Source organism: Alligator mississippiensis, chromosome 2 (genome assembly GCF_030867095.1).
Source record: "Alligator mississippiensis isolate rAllMis1 chromosome 2, rAllMis1, whole genome shotgun sequence".
NCBI classification, from domain to species: Eukaryota; Metazoa; Chordata; order Crocodylia; family Alligatoridae; genus Alligator; species Alligator mississippiensis.
The window spans coordinates 78,310,609-78,332,729 of NC_081825.1; the positions used below are offsets into that span (position 1 = coordinate 78,310,609).

At 44.4% G+C, this 22,121-nt stretch overlaps 1 protein-coding gene across 13 annotated transcripts in view; it reads left to right on the forward strand.

Moving 5' to 3' along the window:
- The window catches only part of LOC109281622 (uncharacterized), a 305,799-nt gene that overhangs the window by 113,212 nt on the left and 170,466 nt on the right, over positions 1-22,121 (forward strand). For 3 of the 13 annotated variants that reach the window (XR_002088315.2, XR_002088313.2, XR_009459787.1), the window contains exon 1: positions 2,572-2,658. The exons of 2 other annotated variants lie outside the window; for them this stretch is intronic. Coding sequence is in view for 1 of the 11 variants with exons in the window: in XM_059721869.1 (XP_059577852.1) it covers positions 2,565-2,638 (74 nt within the window). In the remaining 10 variants the exon portion in view is untranslated. Of the gene's footprint in view, positions 1-1,749; positions 2,256-2,502; positions 2,659-9,068; positions 9,423-22,121 lie in introns of those variants that run through there. 8 more of the 13 variants (XR_002088311.2, XR_009459788.1, XR_002088309.2 and 5 more) reach the window with 6 other exon arrangements.

Below are 22,121 nucleotides of genomic sequence, written 5' to 3' on the forward strand. Positions count from 1 at the left end.
TGGCATTTTCTGGCAGCTCCGGATCTAAATCCGTCCACTGTCTGGCTGCCTCGCATAACCTCTTATAAAAACTGGATGGATCCTCCTCCGGACCCTGCTGCACTTCGTACAATTTAGACAAATTTTTCTGCTTGGGGATAGCCTCCCGGAGAGCAGCCAGCACAAACTCCTGATACAGCTCTAACTCCCTCCGGCCCCCTCGGGTGTTGGGATCCCAGTCTTGATTTTCTTAGGGCAAAGTTCATCTACCTCACCGGCTGGGTGACGCTGCTGTGCTATCGTGCGTGCTTTCTCTAAGACCAAGCTTTTTTCTTCTGGAGTCAGAAGAGCGGCCAGTAAGGCCTGAATATCTATCCAGTTTGGTTGGTGGGTGAGGAAAATAGTAGAGAACAACTGTGCCATTGCCTCCGGATTCTGGTGATATTGGCCCACAGACTGTTTTCAATTTATCAAGTCTGCCGTGCTGAATGGCACATGGACAAAAACTGGTTCACCCTCAGGACCCACTGCTTGTCGTAAAGGGGCCTGAACTACTGGTTGGGCCCCTGATCGTAAGTGACTTGCCACAGGGCTAAACGCCCCATCTCCTACAGTCCCCTCTACCACCAGATTGCTACCACCCACATCCGCCAGACCCAGGGACGGCAACCCAAGGCTGTCAGGGGAGGTGTCGGACGATAGACTGGACGAGCCAGCCGGGAGTCCCTGACAAGCCATTACAGGTGCAGTGAAAGTCCCCTGTGGTGACGCATGGCTCACAGGATGAGATGGGGGAGCCGTGGGAGCAATTAGCAACGTCTCCCTCCTCCGGCTCCTTTGGACATACTGTGGTGACCCCCTGCAAAGCCATTACCCCACTTCCCCTAAATATCCCACACAGCTTCTGCGTAACCCCATCCCCACACAAAGTCATATATGCCTCTACATAAAGCGCCTACAAAACAACTGTAACTGCAAGATTGTGTTATAATCCAAAGACCCATTCTCCGGCCAGGCTGCACCATCCGCAAGTTGGTACTGTGGCCAACATGTATTGCAATACCGAATCATCTGTTGTTTTGTCATAGGGTCACTTCCAAACTTTGGCCAATTTTTCAAAAATGCATCCTAAGGGACTGCAGGGTGGAATCTTAGACTGGTTACTTCCCATTGTCCAACTACCGGATGGCAACCGCCGCTCAGCCTCAGAACCAAACTGATTAATGGGAGTTCACGGGGCTGCCACCCGATCTCACTCGCCTAGGGCATCTATACGGTCGGAACTTTCAAAGCCGTCTCTTTCCCAACCTGCCCAAAATATGGAAAGAAGTACTCACTAGTCTGTTGAAACCTCCCTCGCCCCACCTGATTAAGTTGGTCCTTCGAGCGTTGTGCCATTGTGCCCCTCCCCGACTCCGTCAGGCAACCAGGAGATGGTCAGACCTCCGACGAATAAGGTCGGTGGCGCCTGGCCCTCGCGCCGTCCACAGTTGTTGCCAGGGCCGAAGAGGTGGACCGGGCAAGGCAGTCAGCTAGGGTCCCATCTGGGTCACCAGAAATTGTTGTCCCCAAACAATGGTGAGTTCATGCCCGGTGCGCTTGTGCCAATAAACACACAGGGTTGAAGGATCCAACTTAATCTTTATTTCTGCGCAGAAAGTGGTGCTTGGCAATCGTTCGCAAAGCAAGCGTACACACCTCAGTGGGCGTCTGCCTTATATAGCTACGTAACAGGTTAAACTTGCTGATGTGACGAAATGTATAGCAAGCCAAGCAAGTAACCCCCCTTCCAGCTCCCCCCCAAGTAACCCCCCTTCCAGCTCCGGACTTTGTTGATACAGCTTTCCTTCTAGCGAGGCCAGCAATTAAGCAACTAAGCAACAAGCGATCTCCCCCAGCCTAAACAACCTACTCTATGCCCTTGGTTAGATAAAATACTTTTCAAAACATACAAAGTTGTTCCCGAAGTAGAAAATGCATAGTGAAAGTTCAGGGGTACCCATCACAGGGAAGGAGATTTGGTAAGAATAAAGACTATGCAAAGAAATGCAAGCTTGACTCTAAGAATAAACATTAAGAATACTGAAATTCTGAATGTTGCATAAGAAAGTAGAACCTAAAAGCTTTCTTATAGCTTGCATGAAATAAAGCTTTCATATTTACCAACTGCATGCAATATTTATTCAAAGGCAGAAATCAAAAGCATGAATGCTGTTTGTCAGTAGAAGCAGGAAAGCAAAATCATGCAGAACAAGTGGAAAGTCTGTTATGTTAAGGTACTGTCTTATTAATAACCATAACACTTTTTCATGTTCTTAGTTCTCTTACTTGTGTTTATATTTATACATGTTCCCCTCAGGCAGTGGAAAAGAATATAGCTCATAGTCCTCCCCCTTTCTGTTTATCATGTTGTAAGGGAAGGTGAAAAAAATTGGAAACATTCAGATTTAAAAAAATTTCTTAATGGGAGCTCATAAAATGCCAATATGTCTCTTTTTTTCTTTGTGTTCATCATCCCTCTAGGGGTCACTACCTCCAGAACTTCCTCATACCTTCCCCACACCTATCTTGAGGGGAGCCAGAGAATGCTTTTGAGTGTTTATGCCTGTGGATCTGTGATATTTGACTTTTTTCCCAGAGGAGTGACTGAAGGAGGCTGGTAAGGAGGGGAAGTGGAAAGTACGTGTTTTTTATATGTTCTAGAGACAACATTTTTCTCCTTTACCCACCTTATTTTATAAAATATTTCTTTTCTATTCTTTTTCACCAATATCCGCATGCTTTAGAAATGCTAGTTGCAATAAGGTAATGGTGTATAACTGTATTTTTAAAAATAAATTTACTTTGTTGCTCTATTTCCTTTGCTCTTTTATTCCTGCACAACTGGAATAGTGAAATGACAGTAATAGAGACAGTACTCAATTCTAAAATTAGTCTTTGGTACTGAGAACTGTAAACAAAACTTCACATTATTAGGATGTCAGGTCATAAATATTCATGATTTTCAAGGCCTTTAGTTCACAACACTTCTGTTCAGAACGCATGAACTAGCACTGTTGGGAGGGTTTTGGAAAAAATAGAATATCTTACCACTAAAACATTATACTATATTGATTTATTTACCTATAACGATATATAGGTAAATTTATTCTTTCACTGACAAGTTGTAGTAAATTGACACATCCTTCTGTACAATAAAGTGGGCAAACACAGTCATAGGAAGACAAATGTTCTCTTAGTGTCTATAAATTATCACTAGCCTCAAGTACATTATCAAGGGACTGACTAAAGCTCAGTGAAAACACTGCATAAATCATATTAGTGCCCTTGGGCAAAATCTCTGCAATCATTGCTGTTTAAGGCATTTGTGTTTTTCCATCTTCCTTAAGATCCCTATGCTCTTATATAAAACTGTGAGGTTATATTTATAACATTTCCTTGCTTAGTACAGTAATGGCCAGGATACTGTTTACACATTGAGAATTATTTATATAGGGAAATGAACTGATTTAGGAAAAACACTTTAAAAATTGTTTAGTTGAGTAAATACTGTCATAGTTTTAAAGGCATCTTATTCTAAGGTTTTAGGGTGTCTGTGTCATGTCACAATAGACAGATGAGAAAGAAGAAATACTGCCTGGAGGGATGTCTTCCTCTCACTGGGGAGATGTGCATTTAGTTAAAGAAATTGCAGTTGGAAAAAGACCTTGGTAAATAGCTACTTGCATGCTCTGTGAGTGAAGAATCTTATTTTTAACTGCATTGCCCATTCTAACTTTAGACGACCTATACCTAAGTAGTGCTCTACTACTTCGTTTAGACAAATGAGAGGACAGAATCAAAGCAATGAAGTCCTCACATGAGTTTTGTACTCAGTCACTCTATTCTGGCTGTTGTATCAGAACAACTCTTCCAAATACAGGATGCAAGTTAAGATATCATCTGTGGTGCCCCATTACTGTACATTCTATTGTGGGACTTACCATAACCAAACCTCATGGAAAGGTCTATCACTAACCTGCCTAGCAACAACAGCAAAAGAGCAATGGGTATTTTCAGGAGTGCATACTCAGCTAAGCAGGTTAAATGGGGCCTGGTATAACCTTGAATCAGAAATCTTTATCGGAGTTTTCACCACTATATTTAACTTTAACTACTTTGTCCTCAAATTTAGGATATTTTGCCTAATGGCCTGCTGTTGCTCAATGTAATTGTTGCATTGTGTTCATAATATTACTAGAAACTACCTAATGCTGTACAGCTTTAAAAGCAGCATACACAAATTATTAAAGATGTTTTTATTAATTTTACTTATAGCTATTGGAAATACTTTTCTCCTTTTAAAGCAAGCTATCATAGGAATAAAGATGGAATGGGACCACCTCATAAAGAGCCTGGGTGGGCACCAAGTAATAAAGTCCAAAAGGGTCTACAAGAATATCTGCTCCACCCCTGGTACAATACAAGCTCTACTGAACAACCCTAAAGTTTGGTGTAGTGTTGGGGAGTAATTATGTGCAATGAAGCTGCAGCTCTATAGTGGGGTGGTGGGCTGCCACTTAGTGTGCTGCTCAAGAATTTTCTTGGGGTTGGGGAGGGAGGGTTGCATTTCTGCTTCCCACTCTCCTGCGTGGGCAGAAGGCTCTTAGTGAGAAGGCTTACCCCTCGTTATTGGAGTGCAGAGCCATTGAGCCTCTGTCATAGGCCTCCTGAAGACTTTGTAATGCAGGGGGCGGGGGGCGGGGGGAGGAATGGGGCAGAGGGGAGGGACTCTGCATGTATGCTGCATGGAGCTGTCTGCTACACAGCTGCATGCCAGAATTCTCTACAGCAGTGGTCTTTAGCCTTTTTTTTTTCATTTGTGGACCCTTTTGGAAATTTTGAATGGAGATCCAGATCCCCCTTGAATTGTAAGTGTGGGGATTCACATACTTTTGATTGATCATAGTCATCTTTCATGGACCCCTTAGATATAGTCTGCTTACCTCCAGGGGTCCATGGACCACAGATTGAAAACCACTGATCTACATCCTAACTGCTAAGGGCAATTCTTTATGAGGGTGGGGAGGGGAAAGGCATAATGACGGGTCCATCACTGCTCTCCTGCGGGCTGTGAATCTAGCCTGAAAAAACTGGAAATACAAATAATTACAATTAACTTTTTTATTTTTTTTAGTTGGCCAAAGCTTTTCCATTGGTTCAGCCATACATCCAAAGGCATATTTATATCCTATTTTATAAGGAGATAATTCGAGATACGGGCAAAAAGCATTTTATATTACAAAGATATACATGTCCTCATATAAATAAGAGAGGCATCATAATAAGGAATGGTATCCTCTTGGTGTTGTTTTTCTGTTGTAGAGCTAAGATTACAATCTAATTAGCAACCTGCTTCAGATGTTTGTAGCTGAGGACAGTGAGTGGGGGAAACAGAAACTATTAAAAATGTACCTAAGTATTCTGTTTTGTAGAAGAAAAAATGAGTAAATAATAGAACTAGTTTTTTTTTTTTTTTTGTCTTTTTCCTTGAGTTGAATATAGAATGAGCTCTAGTCTTGCTGCCTTACTGGTTGTCACTCTTTTTTGTTGCAGAAGCCCTGTTTCTATATGCTTCACTGTTCACATGTGCAGGCACTGTTTTTGGTGTTGGTCATAATTTAAAAAAATTGTGAATCAGGGGCCCCTATTTGAACAGATACATTCAAGGAAATGACACTGCTGGTAGGATCGTCACAACAAGCTGAAATAATAATGTAGCACAGGCTTAACATAACAAACACCCCGTCACTGCTATTGATAACTACAGTCAAAGATTGAAGGGACTATTTTAAATTCACACTATGCATGCTGAAGTGAAAAGAAAAATGAGGCAAAAAACTGTTGGCTTGATGAGGATGTAATATCTTTTGTACATGCTTGAACCTTTTGTTATATCTACAGACTTAATATTCTAATGATTTTTCTCTTTGTTCATATACATGAGGATGCATATGAAATTTTTGGAAGTTGGCTGCCTTTTGATGTAAAAAATAAAGTGTTCTGAATGAGTAGAGGCTTAATTTAAAACAAACAGTCTTGTGGAGTAATGGATCAGTTTTATTTTTAATTACTAGCCTTATGTCCTGAATGAGAAGTGGCAGAAATGGATTCTTGTCCATGAAACTTGTTGGATGATCCAAAAAAAGCAAATGAAAGCTCCTCGGGACCCAGATCATATATCCCCAGTATTAGAACTATCAGCAACATATAATTTAACATGACTTGGAGTCTTTGTTTTTTTAGGCAAGCATGAACTAAAACAACCATAGGGAAAGGAACTAAACACTGGTTCTAATGAAATTCTATAGTAAAAACATAGCTATAAAAGGGATAAGCTCTTATCTGCTTTTGCTTACTCAGAATGAAAATCTTGGCTTGTGATAGCTAAAATATTGTGAAATGTGTTTTGAATCGAATGGCATATCAACAAACATCTCAGAATTCAGACTTAGTGTACCTGCTGCAGAACTTGCCAATCATACCAACATTAAAAACTAACAATTCAACATGTATTTAAAGTGATGCTCTACTAAAAATACACAGACTTTCTTTTTTTTTAAATAACAAGGCAAATTTATTTGCTTGTACTCATTTTCAAATATGCAGCTTTGCATGGTACACAGCATTATCTGGGGAACTACTTTCACATTTCTGTGAGCTCAGAGTAGTTATACTTTGCAAAAAATGTAAGAGATTTGGAATTATTGATGCTTGAGTTCGTATTCCCATTATCATGCTTCTTTGGAAAAAAAATAAGGTTTTACATGGATTTGGAAATCAAAGTTATAATAAAATGCAAATACTGGCGAAAAGACTATAACACTTGAAGTGAGAAATGGGAGAAGAATGAATGTAATTGCTGTTGTTGTTTTACTATCAATCTCCCTGAGGAAGATGTATTTATTTATTTATTGAACGTTGTAACACTGTGAGATTTTGCTACTTTGTTTTCTAGTAGAATTAGAACTCAGGGAATTTTAACCTTGACTCAGATGCTTAAGTTCTTTAGCTCTGGGACATTTAGTCACATTTGTCCAAACCATAAAAGCCAGTATGCCGAATTGTCTAAGGTGGCCATTAGGAAATGTTAGAAAGGTGTGGCTTAAATCCTGGATAAAAGAAGTATTTAGGAGCCTACTTTTGATTTCTGTGATAGACAGTTGTCACTTCCCCTCCTGGAGCAAGTTGCTTAAAGCTTATTCTTTCAAGGACCAAGGAAAAAGAAGAGGTGGTGTTACATCTCTTACGAACAAGAGTTTAGTGGTTAGGTGGGACATATATGTTCAAAATACTTCCTCTTCCTGAGGTGATCTGAACCCAAATTATCCACTTCCCAGGAGACTGCACTTAAAACTGGGATCTGTTTTAGAGCCATGGAGGTTGGGATCCCCTCTAATCTTTCTTTTTAAAGCTGTTATGCTTCGTATGAAATATGTAGATGTTCATTAGAGTAGGGACTAGACCTTGTTGTGTCTGAGGTGAGTGTCCTAACCATATTTTTTAGTCAAATTCACCATATTATACTCTTTGGCTTGACATGTTGTTTGGCAGGTATGTCGATAGTGGGCATGTCTACATGTTCATTAATGTGCAGTAGTTACTGTACATTTATTTTAGTACTTGCTTAATGAAGTATTACCTAAATGTGCATCTGTTTTTAGTGATGCTTACTGAGCAGTAGCCTAATACTACTGCACAGTAGTGTATTAACATGGTTTTTGACTGGTACACTACTGAGCAGTGTTATTAGGCTACTGTGCATTAAGCGTCTCATATAGGTTTGCCCATTGAGCAATACAATCCAACACCAGATGAGAAATGAGGTAAAAAAAAAGTTTAAAGCCTCTCCTTCTGACCTCTGACTGTTGTCTTCTTACCTCCTGTTGACATTTATTGGGGCTAAACTGCTTCTCATCACAATTCTGTACATAGTCAGATTACTGGGAGTATTTCTGTACTTTTTTTGCTTTCTACTTTAATGACTTTTGTGTGTGGGGATGGTGATTGTGGGGGCATTTACTACAAAATCTGGATTATGTTTTCTGCCTTAGCACTATGTGGGACATCATTCCTGCATCTTTGGAATTGATGTTAATCTCTCTTACACATAAGGAACAGAACAGAGCTCATATTTCCTTTAACACCCTTCCTCCAACTTGCCCCCCTACCTTTTAAAAGATAAACACCTGTAATACACCTGTGTGCCTGTAGGTTGTATTACATATGGGAAACAAACATACAGCCTTCACTCCTCTCCCCACAGACTTGACAGTCAGTGAATTAGATGAAGAATGGCTTCAATAGGAATCCTGACTTCATTCCCTGAGGGATGGATGCCTGAACATTGCAGCTGTCAGAACATTTGTTAAATGTCTGTCCTCAATTGCCCATTTTTTCACCTTTAAAAAAAAAGTCCCAAAACACTCCATATCCAACTCCATTTTCCTGAAACCTTTATCATTAGAACATGAAGGTTACATACTTAGTCTCAAGGTTGTGCACTTCTCTCAGAACAGAACATCCTAAAATTAGGGTTTTACTTACAACTTCACTACTTTTGCAAGGCATTATTTATAAGATGATAAACTATTTCTCAAGGAAGAGAATAACATATAAAGTTTGTTTCCATGTTCATTTGACCACTAGGGCTTTACCAATGGGAATATTTTTGAAAAGCAACTGCTAAGTTTCAGTGATAAATTGTATCTTTAAACCCCCCCCCCCCCAAATATCTTGTAGTTCACTGTTGATACTTCATTTAGCCAATAAAAACAAAAATGCAATTAACTGACTTGGGCACAAAACTTGAATTTTTAATATTTTTGGATAACATGCACACCAAGAACTAGCAGAGGGAAAAAAAAGAGGAATAATATCTAAAGTATTTAGATATTTGATAATAAATTATTATAATTTTACAAGTTATGAACAGTTTTAATTTAGTATCAATTATCAATTAGTTGCTACGATCCACCAAGAATTCAAAGGCAAATAAGCTTTTGCTTGTTAAGAAAACATTTCAAAATGCTTCCTTATTTATCTTTCAGGACTAAAAGAAAGAAGGTGTTTTACTGCAGTTATACATAAACCATGAACCTTGATGTCTGCTCTATAACTGTTGCCTTTGAATGTTAATCCATAACCCTCAATGAAGCTCATCATCTTAAGGGCAGAGTTCACAACAATATTGAAAAAGCAGTCACCAGAAATTTTTCAACCTGTATACACTAAGTAGAATTAAATATTAAAGAGTTTGGTTAAAAGTTTGCTTTAGGAATTTTGACTAAAGTTTAACTAAAGCAATTGTTCTTTATACCTCATGTTTAAAAAAACTAAGCAGCAAGGAGCATCTTTCCTGGATTATCCCAGCCGCAACACTTCAAACCTACTAAAAAATTGAGGTATGTAAAATTTCCTAAAAACAAATAAAGTTCTTCATTTTGAGGACTCTTTCCGCTTTTTATTCAGTAGAGCTCTGTGAATCCTTCCCCCCGCCTCCTTCATGTATTTAACATGGATCATTATTTGTTCTGCTTGTAAGGAATTTATCTCCATGTCATCCTTCTGTCATCAGGCTTGCACAGTGGAGCCCTTGAGTTGTCTCTGTAATGGGATTGAAACAATACATTCAGGACAATAGAGGTTGTATGACAAAACAGTATGAGATTGTGATTTTTTTCTTTTTTCTTGTTCTGATATTAGGGAGTGTAGTGATCATGAGGCTCAATAAACCCAGGCATAAAAACTAAAAGATCAAGTTTTATTTGTGGAGCAGTAGATACACCTCTGCATGCCATGGGCGCATCCATACATGCAGGCATGTGTGCTGGCCCCAGCTGTATAAAAAGCTGCCCTGGCAAGCAGCTCAGAGCTACTTGCTCTCAGGTGTTTCTTGGCGGAAGTTGGCCATGCCCCTTCCTGTCTCAGGCTGCTGCTGCTGCTGACTTGCTCTCAGGAGCTTATGGGGGAAGTTTGCCATGCCCCTTCCTGCATCAGGCCACTGCTGCTGCTGCTCCTGCTGCTGCCAGCCTCTCAGGAACTTCTGGGGGCAAGTTGGCCATGCCCCTTCCTAACCCAGCCTGCTGCTGCTGCTGCTTCTGCTGCTACTGGCTGCTGCTGCTAGCTTGCTTTCAGGAGCTTCTGGGGAGAAGATGGCCATGCCCCTATCTGCCTCTGGCTACCACTGCTGTTGGCTTGTTCTCAGGAATGTTTGGGGGGGAAGTTGGCTGTGCCCATTCCTGCCTTGGGTTGCTGCTGCTGTTGCCACTCCACTCATGGTGGGGTGGGGGTTCCTCTGCTGCATGCTGCTGCCCTTGCTTTATGGGGGGGAACCAACAGCACTGCACCGAACCTCAGCACCGCACCTCAGCTTCTGCACTTCTGTTTCAGCCTGCTACCCAGCCCGTTGCCAAGCCATGGTCAGGGGACATCCTGGGGGGGGGGGGGACCTGCGCTACCTGTGGGCCCCTCCACTCCACCATCACTGCTGGCACCTTGCCTGCCCCACCTGCTTCAGCAGACCACCCCCCGCCTTCACCTTCACTTTCACCTTTACCTGAAGCATGACTTAAGTGGCTGCCCAGGACAACTGCTACCACCACTGCTGCTGCTGCTGCCTGTACTACCACTGTCCCACCTCAGGAGAGGGAAAGATTCCCTGCCACATCGCCTTATACTGCCCTGCACCGCACCTGCACTGGATTACTTCCCTAAACATGCACTCCCTCACAGGTGCTGCCTTACCATGTCTGATTTTCAACAACCTGTACCTGTTTTGGGACCTCCTGAGCTGGTGCGCTGGGAAGGCCTGTCTTTTGCCCTCCTCTCCTTGGACCAGGATAAGGCTTTAGACAGGGTGGCTCATGGGTACCTCACCGGCATGCTGCTGGCCAAATTCACTCTTTAAAGTACTCCAAAATCCATGTTCTTGCACAATGAAAACAAAAGACCATGAGAGACAGAAAGAGAGAGAGAGATTGATTGGTCAGTTGGGCAATGTTTTATTGATATATTTACAATTTTAAAGGAATCTGGAAGCCTACCAGTGTCTCTATCATCATAAATGAATACATTCTAAATATCTATATGCTTTGACATTTGCTTTTGGCTTTCTTATCATAGAAAAATTAGAGCTCTCCCTGATCACTTCACTAACCAGAATGTGGGGACAGATGGCCCTGCAGCCACAGCTCTTGCCAGCAGGTCTCCTCCTGTCTGGCAGCTGGGCATGCTGGGTGTGTGATAGGGGGGGTGAGGTTTGCTGAAGGGGGTGGCAAGAGGTGTGGGGGGATGTGGTTGGGGGTCTTGTGGAGTGTGTGGGTGGGGGTGGAGTTGGTGTTGGGTTTGCAGATGGGGAGAGTGGGGGTGGTGTGGGGTTTGAGGGAGGGGAATGGGGTGGGGGGGTGTGGGTAGGGGTGGAGGTTGTGATGGGTTTGCAGGAGGGTGGTGAGGGTGGGGTATGTGTGGGTGGTGGTGGTGTGGGGTTTGCAGAAGGGGGCTGGGAGTGTGTGTGGGTGGGGTGGGATTTGCATGTGGGGGGTGTGGGGGTGGTGTGGGGTTTGCGGGAGGGGTTGAGGGTGGGGGTGGTGTGGGGTTTTCAGGAGGAAGGTGGGGGGATGTGGGAGGGTGCCAGGTTGGGGGGGGGCTGCTACATGCCTGCGGTGCCAGTCAGGCTGTTCCAGCAGCAGTGCTGACAGACCTATGGTCTATGTGGGGAGAATGCGCCTGGTGGGACCTGACCCACCCCAGCTTGGCATGGACTGCTAGTGTGCTTTTCCACAGGACTAGGAGGTGCGGCTCTGGGATGCACTACACCTGTGCAAAGGTGTGCACTTTCATAACCCAGTGAGTTTGGTGCCTCGGCACTATGGAATTTTCTTGACACCTGAGAGCCTCTTGCACAGCGAGGGTTTTTGTTGCATAAAGAACCCGCGTGCAGGAGGGAGTTCCCGCCACTTTTGCAGCTGCTTTTGCAGGATGCATTTTCTTTTTGCAGCACGGAGGTGCACGGTGCAAAGAGTTCCTGCCATTCGGATGCAAATTCGTGCCCCACAATTGGCTAGTGCTAAATTATTCACACGTGGAGGCCGGTAATTGGCTTGCTGGCCGTTTAAAAACTAGCGCGACTTCCGCCCAAGTCAAAGAACTTTGAGCACGCTGCAGAGTGCCTCTTAGAGATCCGACTTGCGGCTAGCTGATCGATAGACTGATCACCTATCGATCCTTCTTCCTGTCGCCGAACGCAGTCCCAGACGTACCCTTTTCCCGCCGGCTTGAATTACGGACGAGTTTACTGGCATTGGCCTCGCCAGCTGGAGCAGCTCACATTGTTGTCCAGATGACCGAACCGTTTCCGTCGCAGCCACCCGCGACATAAGTAAAGTTTTTTGCAATCATTAAGCTTGTCAGTCTCTCTATTCACCAGCCCGCCCTGACGAACGGATAAATTCTGAATCACCTCGATTCGGTTCAGCTTGGCCGAGACATGGCAACGAGGATGGGATCGGGATCACCGCGGCACATGCCGATGGGATCAAAGGGCACGGTGATGGAGAAGAACTTAATTGGGTGCTGCCCCTGGCACACCGGGAACCGCCACATAGAGAACGCTAACGATCTATGGGCGCATATTGCTTACCACCAGGCGGTAGAAGGGGAGGAAAGAAGTATTGATGGTTACTTCTCCGTAAAAAGAGAAGACACCGTAATAAAAGAATGGAGAACAAAACTATCCCTAGGGGAGTTCGGATGTATAATGGGGAGCGACCGGGTTTACTATTGGCCCCCGGAAGAAACATCAACAATATCCCTAGCCAGGGTGAAAGTGCGGAAGGCAGAAAAGCTAACCCCCGCTCAGGAGTTCGCCCAATGCACCCGATACTTGAAGGAGGGGGGGGGGAACCCACCCCCGCGGACTGGTTCAACTGTCCGGATTTGGTGCCTGAGTCACGGGGCCATGAGCTCCTCGTTCAGCTGCGGGAGGATTTAGAAACTAAGGGCTGTCACAAGCCGAAGTGGGGTCTAATTAAATGGAAAAAGGGAAAGATGATAAATGTGCTGTTCCATGCAGTAACGGGCCTATTGAGGGAATACGCGAATCTGGAGGCTCAGATGTATACTGCGGGTAAAGAATCGCTGGAGCGGACAGCAAAGGGTTCCAGAACAGCATTTCTTAACAGTGCCAGCCGCATGATGCTGCTAGCAGAAAATGGCAGCGAAAGAAGCCCGAGCTACCCGGGGAACCCGGAAAGGAGGGGCGGAGTTATGGAAGACCCGGCGGGGATTCCCTTGGTGACTCCACCCCCTGAGGTGACATCATTCCCTGCAACCACGCCTCTTTACCACAGGGAGGGGGCAATGGGAGGAGGGATGTACCCAATGCTCCCAGACACAGAATTTAACCCTCTCTCTGCCGCAGCTTACCCGATAGCAGTGACAAAGCATGTTGAGGATGAAGAAGGTACCACGTGTACCACCACTATCTCTTGTACATGCACCAGACCAGAGATTCAAGAGCTTTGCAAAGACTCTAAAATCAGGCCGGAAGAAACCTTGGCCATATGGTTAGGAAGACTGATAGTGGAATTTGGATCCAACACTCTGGATAAAGAAGAAGCGAGTGCCCTGACACGACAAGCAGCGTGGAGCGGAGGGTGCGCTACTGATTTGAATGTGGTCACGGACAGTGCCCACTGGCCCATCCCGCTCCCGGCGCTTGTGGTAGGACAGGTAACCCACAAATTTCACACCTGGCATGAGGGTTGCCCGAAGAAGGCTACAGCAGAACAACTTCTCCTGGCTATAGTTGGAGTGTCGTATCTCTCATGGAGCCCAAGAACAAATCCTATGGGACTAACAGCAGTCCAGCGTAAAGAGAGATGGGCTCATCGTCACCTATCAGACCCCGGGGCAATTCCAATGCCCTTGGAAGTTATAGATGTCTGCGTGGAGGTGTACGGAGGAGCGAATGCTGTTACACTCCGACTCTTCTTGAACCTGATAGCAGGACAACCAGTGGGAAGTCTTTTAGGCCATCTCCCATGATTACAGGCACTTATGAAGCAAGGTGAGGAAGCTTCTAATGACACAAGGGATCGACCTTCAGTGTACCTGGCTGCAACATTGAGGCCTAGGCGTCCAGGGTATACCCCTCAGCGAGAGCCATGGGGGTCGCCTCCAAGGACCCCAAAAGAAAGAATCTCAAAAGAAAGAACATTGAAGGAAAGGACTATGTTTGGATTTCTTCTTGCTCACTCCGGACTAACAAAGGCTCAATTGAGACTTTTGGGAGACAAGGCCCAGGCTAGTATGGCTGAAGCAATGGGATTTAATTTTGAGGATCCGTCAAAAAACGAGTAATGGCCGTCGGCTCTGCCGGCGGCCTTCCTCAACTCAGACCTGATCCTACTGATTCTCGACCATATGCTGAACTCACTGTTTACAACCCTACCGATCCGGATGACAAACAACAGGTATCCTTCCTTCTTGACACTGGAGCTCAGACCAATGTGATTACCTCGATGATACCTCATCAAAAGACCACCAAGACGATCAAAGTACAAGGGCTTAATGCTATCGCTGTCACAACGAAGGTCAAGTTTTGGGTTCAGGACCACCGATATCCCCTAGAAGCTGTTCTAGGGGGCATCAATATTTTAGGAATCCTGGGGATAAAGACGCTTGACCTCAGGGAACAAGTGCTACAGGCATTACCCGTAATTATCCCAGAGCAGGACTGGCATCGACCAACGCTTCGTGACATTTCCACCTGGCGATATCGGCCAATCCCAACTAAGGATTCTCTGAAACAGTCCCTTACTAACCTTCTGCAACGACTTGAGTGACAAGGCTGTATTAAGACCATAACAGCCATCACCTACCTATCATCAGGATGGGGAGTGGCAAAACCTGGGAAGCCTAATGAAGCTTGGTTGGTCGTAGACTATCGAGAAGTCAATAAAAGATGCCAAGTACTTCAACAACCTAATCCGTCTACTCTGCCACAGTGTATGTTTGAGATGGCACAGTTCCAGCAAAGTCCGTGGGTCGGAGTTACATTAGATCTGAAAAATATGTTCTTTTCTATCCCAATAACTGACCCGGAAGGAATACTGAATATGTGTATTGATGGTATCATGTACAGGTGGACAGTTTGTCCGCAAGGATATCGCAACGCTCCATCGTTAGCCACTGGTGCCATGAATAACACCCTGAAGAATTTTCGAGCCTTGCATTCTCTTCTCCCAGAAAAGGAATTAAAAATTTGGAGTTATGTGGATGATATTGCCATCATGGGTCACAATAGCTCTGTAGTTGCCGGTGTAGTAAATCAACTGGTTGCTCACCTTCAAAGTGAGGGATGGACCATCAACGAGGAAAAGTCAAGCCTACATCCTGTAGATGACATTACGTTCCTTGGCACTCGATACACTGGTTCCATCCGCCACGGAGTTTCGCATGAGGGTCCTAACATCGATCCGCTAAAAACATTCCAACCTGTCACTAAGAGGCATTTTCAACAGCTTTTGGGTCATTTAAATTGGTATCGACATTATATTGGACCTAGTGATTTGGCACTCCTTACTAAATTACAGTGACAGATTCGTGACAAGTCCCGAAAGTCCACGCCTTGGACGGAAAAGGATCAGCAGAATCTGCTTCACCTGCTAACCACGGTTAAAGGTACACAACTCCATGCCATCGATCTGGGTGAGTCACTGACCGTAACCCTTGGATTCACCACCAACCACATGTGGGCTGTCGTACATAACCCCCGCGATGAGTTAGTATACATGGCCCACAAGACGCTTCAAGCGGCGCAACATCGATATGGAGCTATGGGAAAGATTCTCCTAGCCGAACAACTGGTGGAGCCGTTAGCAAGGGGGCATGGAACGTTACGCGCTCCTGGTGCCACATTGTTACCCTTGCTGGACGCGGGAAGAATCGACCCACACTTTCAAGGGGAATCTAAGACCTGGAATACGCTAGTACTAACCCACCATTATAATTGGCATTGTTGGAGGTCGGAGGACACGGTACCTGATCCAAGCCCAGAAGATGGGGAAAAGGTTCCTACACTGTATGGAACTTCTGCCCCAGCGTGGATGGCCTCGGACGGAACCTCCCGACATGAAGGAGCCTATGGGTACTACTGTAAAGCTTGTCATGATAAGGAAATTTTCCAAGCCGACCCAGGTGATAATTCATCCCAAAAATGTGAATTATTAGGATTCCTGAAGGTACTGGAACATTGTTTGATGTATCATAACGATACACTCCCAGTTCCGATCATCGCGATTGATTTGCAGTATATCTACAAAATCCTTACGGGCACAGCTTTTCCCACCGAGAACTTGGATGATTGGCAAGACATCTGGAGGACGTTAACTAGATTTGTATGCCTTCCATTGATTAGGCACACTAAGTCCCATCGTTCAGATACTGATCCAGTGCATGAGGTAATTGATAAGCTCTTGGAGGATCCACTCTGGACTGACATAGCTTTGCCTGTCACATCTACCACTGATCCTGAAGTAAATCCATTCCTCGCGTGGCTTCACGAAAATTGGGGTCACCCGGGACCACGGGCTTGTCATCAACGTTGGTGCCGAACCATTACAGAACTGGCCTCATATGGAGCCAGGCGGGATTGGGAAAAGGTAGCTCAGGCCTGTGAAACGTGTGCTAAAGAAAAGTGTCATAAAACCAAGCAGCAGATCGGAGCTTTCGATCCTTCTCAGTTTCAGGCAGGAAACGTTTGGCAGGTAGATTTGCTGGTACCCCTCCCAGGGTCTAAACCGCCAAATAAAGGACTAGTTGTGGTTGATTTGGGGACCAGACAGTTGCAGGTTATTCTCTTACGAAAAAGCAATGCCACTGCTGTTATTTCTGCCTTAACTGCTGTGTTTGCCACCTGGCAGCCTCCTCGTGAAATTCAGTCTGATGGAGGACCTCCGTTCAACTCTAATGCTCTGGATAAGTTTGCTCGTCTTCACAATGTGGCATGGAATCTTCATCTGCCGTACCATCCGCAGTCCAACGGCGTTGTGGAGAGACACATAGGTCTATACAAGGAGCAGCTTCACCTTAGAGGAGGAGGGACGTTTAAAAATTGGACTAAATTTAATCACAATGTCCTTATTTCACTAAACACTGCTAAGCCGTTATGGGACGAAGCTAATGTCCAGAAACCCCCACCTTGGGAGCCCAAGTTCCAACCTGACGAGTTGGTGTGGATTTCAATACCTCACCCTCATCAGTCTCACCCACAAGTTCACAAAGGGACAGTTCAACGGCCGGGACAATATCCCAATACCTATTCTGTCCAACTGGAAGAGAAGCCTGATTGTCCCCCTATTATTGTTCATCACAACTGGATGACTCGCCGTTCCGATGCTCACCCAGTATCCTTACAGTGAAACCAATTATGATTCTTTCTCTTTGTGTTTTGTCTTGTTATTCTGTTTTCTTCACAGGTTTGACCCCAGCAGAAGCGGTAATCCACAACCACCTGATTGTGAGACCAAACTGCAATCCATTCGAAGTCAAAGAGTAATAGTTGTGAGGGAGGCACTGAGACGACAAAGAACCCATCTACTCAGGACTTCTTATGGCATTATTTTATTTTGTTAAGTGTTTACTGACATTGTCTGTTATAGGAGAAGACGGACCGAAGCGGAATGTTCTCCAATCAGACGATGATCAGCAGTTGTTGTTATGTGTTCAAAGTTATTTGTTTATGTATTTATATATATATATATTAGTTGCGAAGGCTTTGCCAAGTCAGTAAATCCGTATAATGTGCTCATGTGTCGAAAGTTCCAGTTGTGCCGTCGGCAAGGGGGCATGTCATAACCCAGTGAGTTTGGTGCCTCGGCACTATGGAATTTTCTTGACACATGAGAGCCTCTTGCACAGCGAGGGTTTTTGTTGCATAAAGAACCCGTGTGCAGGAGGGAGTTCCTGCCACTTTTGCAGCTGCTTTTGCAGGATGCATTTTCTCTTTGCAGCATGGAGGTGCACGGTGCAAAGAGTTCCTGCCATTCGGATGCAAATTCGTGCCCCGCAATTGGCTAGTGCTAAATTATTCACACGTGGTGGACGGTAATTGGCTTGCTGGCCGTTTAAAAACTAGCGCGACTTCCGCCCAAGTCGAAGAACTTTGAGCATGCTGCAGAGTGCCTCTTAGAGATCCAGCTTGCGGCTAGCTGATCGATAGACTGATCACCTATCGATCCTTCTTCCCGTCGCCGAACGCAGTCCCAGATGTACCCTTTTCCCGCCGGCTTGAATTACGGACGAGTTTACTGGCATTGGCCTCGCCAGCTGGAGCAACTCACATTGTTGTCCAGATGACCAAACCGTTTCCATCGCAGCCACCCGCGACGTAAGTAAAGTTTTTTGCAACCATTAAGCTTGTCAGCCTCTCTATTCACCAGCCCGCCCTGACGAACGGGTAAATTCTGAATCACCTAGAGTCGGTTCAGCCCGGCCGAGACACGCACTAGCTGTGTGGGCCTGGCTGGGTCATGTCGGACTGGCCAGACACATTTTCCATGAGGCTCAAGTGGGGATGTGCCATGGCCTATGATAGGCGCAGCACTGTGGCTGTGCATTGCTGCCTAAGCCTCATGGAGAACTTGACTGATGCAACCTGGCCTGGCCCATGCAGCTAGTGCATACCTTTGCATAGGAGATACGTATGCTGGAGCCATGCCTCCTGGTTCTGTGCAAATGTGTGCTAGTGGGCCATGCTGGGCTGGGTTGGGTCAGGTCTCACCACATGCTTTCTTCCTGCGCAGACCATGGGTCCAGCAACGCTACCACCAGCACAGCCCAGCTGGCTGACAGCGTTGGGTGTGAGCGGTGTGGGGGGATGTGTGCTCTGTTGGTGAGCTTGTGGAGGGGCTTGAGTGGGAGGCTGCCACACACCTGCCACCCCACCTTCTCCCTGCAGTGCTGGCACAGTGGTCACAGCAGTGGTATGGCCCTGCATGATGAGGGCTCTGTGCTGCATGGACCCAGTCTGGCCCGGCCCGGCCCTGCCTGGCCGGACCTGCTAGCACAAAGCTTTCCTGGTTCTGTCCAAAGTTGTGTTAGTGGGGTGGGCCAGGTCCATTCAGCATGTACAGAGCCCACGTCACACGGTGCCACAGCACTGTGTGACATGGCTGGGCCATGGCTGACCTGGCTGCTGCTGACAGCACTGTGGGAGGTGGGTGGGGGGCAGGCACGTGGCAGCCTCTGATCAAGCCCTTCCACAAACCCACCCACAGACAGCACATCCCCCAGTCCCCTTGCCACTTCCGACACCCCCTACATCCCCAGCCACTCCCCCCATTCTCCTGCCACTCCTCACTCCCCCACCCCCATGTCCCTAACTTACCTGGGACAGTGGCTAGGCCCCACTCACACCGCAGGCTTGCCCTGCTCTTCTGCTTGCCCCAGTATGCTAAGGGTGTGTGCTCCACATGCTGGGGCAGCAGAAACACCATAGAGACACTCTGGCCAGAAACCAGAGTGTCTGTCTGGAGGACCATCTTCTAGGTTACCTCATGGCATGGTCTGGGACTGCGTCTTATCCTGCTTTTTCCCACCCCCCATTTTTTTTTTTTGATACCTAGATTTCCAGGTATCAAATTTTAAGCCTGTGCTGCAAATGTGCAGTGTGGAGAACATTTTTTTTGTTCTCAGTGTGCCTCTTGTGGCATCTCAAACTTGTCTGAGACGCTGCAAGAGGCACATGCACACTTGTCTGGACGCGCCCATATATCTCTAACTAGTTTAATTGAGGGACCATCTCATCATTCTCAATCTCTATAGTCTAAGTAAGGAAGTATATCTGAACTACAGCCTCTGCCACCACAAGGGTTACCACTTAATTTTTATTCTCTTTGCTCTTTCTGTAAGCTCTATAAAAATTGTATCAATTTTGGGATGAGTATGAATAAACTATTTGTTCACTCTGCAAGCACCATAGCCATCTGCAATTGCATATAATTTATTTTTGGATTATGAGGAAATCTTTTTTTTCCCTCTGTGATGTATTCAGCTTTGGAATATGTGCTCCTGAATGGACTTCTGAAGGGTCACAGGTTCCCATAGCCTGAGTTTTACAGGAGATGATAAAGAAGAAGGATTCTAATTTGTCAATCAGACAACCTATTATTCTGGTGCTAGATCTGGTGCCTTAAACAATCACTCTCTCTGACATGTGAAAGAAAATGAGCTGCTTAGAAGATGAGGGAACTTTTGTCTCTCTTTCTCATAATGTCAGCAGTAACTCATCATTTTCTCTCCTTTCTTTTCAATATAGCCAATGCCTATTTTGCAAGGTCAGATTTAGTAATTTAAATGGTCTTATTATAATTTTTTCCATTTTTTCCCCTCAGAAATATTTTTCCCTAGCGTGCTCACTTGGAAATCAATTCACTGTTAAGTGGGGACAATTACCCATGAGACCTATTTAAACTAGGCTGAACCAATACACAGCCAGATTTTTTGCCAGTGACTGACCAACTCCTGCTGAATAAATTACATTTAATTTGGTTCTCTGAAAATACTTCAGACACAAAATTAAGATCTTTTAAGAAGAGTTAGAAGTTAGTAATACAGGAATTGAAAAGTATACAAATAAGATAGGATAATTTTAACATGGGAGTGATTTGGCAAGGATCTGAAGAATACATCATGCATATTGAGATGTCTTTTAAAGCAAGAGCCTACAGCTTTATTAGCTTTAATTGGGATGGGAGGCACTAATAGCTACTAAAATGTCACAGAAAAGTTACTTGGCTTCAATGCATTGTTTCCATACCCAAAATCCAATATCCTGAGTTGGCCATCAGCTGTCCTAGAATTATCTTATCTCCTTCTGTGAAGAGGCACATGAGGGGCACACGATAGATTAATGGAGTTCTGTACTGTATATGCTGGATCTCATATGGAATCATAGAATTATAGAGAAGTAGAGATGGAAGGGACCCCGAGAGGTCATTTAATCCAGCCCCCTGCCTGAGGCAGGATCATACCTATCCAAACTGTATAAATCCATTATCTAACCTCTTACCAAAACTACACAGTCACCCTGACACAATGTTAGTTATGCAGTGGATTTCACACTCCCATATAGATATGGAAAGTCTCCTACAGGACTTTCTATCTGGCAGTGTAAAATCCACTGTATCACTAACATCATCCCCTACAGGACTTCCAGGTCAAGGAGAAATAGAATAGTTTGCAGAACTAGTTAACTAAAAAGTTTCCTAACGTTTTAGGAAAGCTTCTATAATCAGAAAGAGATCTGAGAGCTAATAGAAAACACACTAAATTCACTGATTGCCCAGTGGGCACCTTGTCACATACAAAAAAAGAAAAACTATACTGAGAAGAAAGATATAAGAAATAACGTTTTAAATTTAGTATTAGAAATTTGGTGTCCAGAAATCCAAACCTAGGGGAAAGTAAAGGATATGCAACTCCTGTGATATTGACAGACATGAAAAGCATGGATTGATTCGAAATCACAATATTTTTGTGAAGAAATTTCAGGCCTTTCCCATTTCATTACACTGTTGTCAGTGGATCTCTCATAAGCTCTCTTACATTTCTTCTTCAGGAAATTGTATTAGACAACAATTGTAAAGTAACATCCTCATAGGTTAGGCTTTTTTGTTTACTTGAAAATGCCCCAAGACTAAGTGGCTGGGAGATTTATTCTCCTAATCATATGGTCACATATATTACATCATATATTATATTGTTATATAGTATTACAGATATAATTACAATAATAATATAATTACAACAATAATTACAATTATAATGTAATTACATTATATTATAATATTATATATTAATGTAATATATGTGATAATGTATAATAATATAATGCACTACACACACACACACACATATACATATACCTATATACATATATGTATGTATGTGTGTGTGTGTGTGTACATTATATTATTATAAATTATCACATATGTAACATTATATATATAATATATAATGTTACATATGTGATCATATGATTAGGAGAATAAATCTCTGGGCCACTTAGTCTTGGGGCATTTGCAAGTAACCAAGAAAGC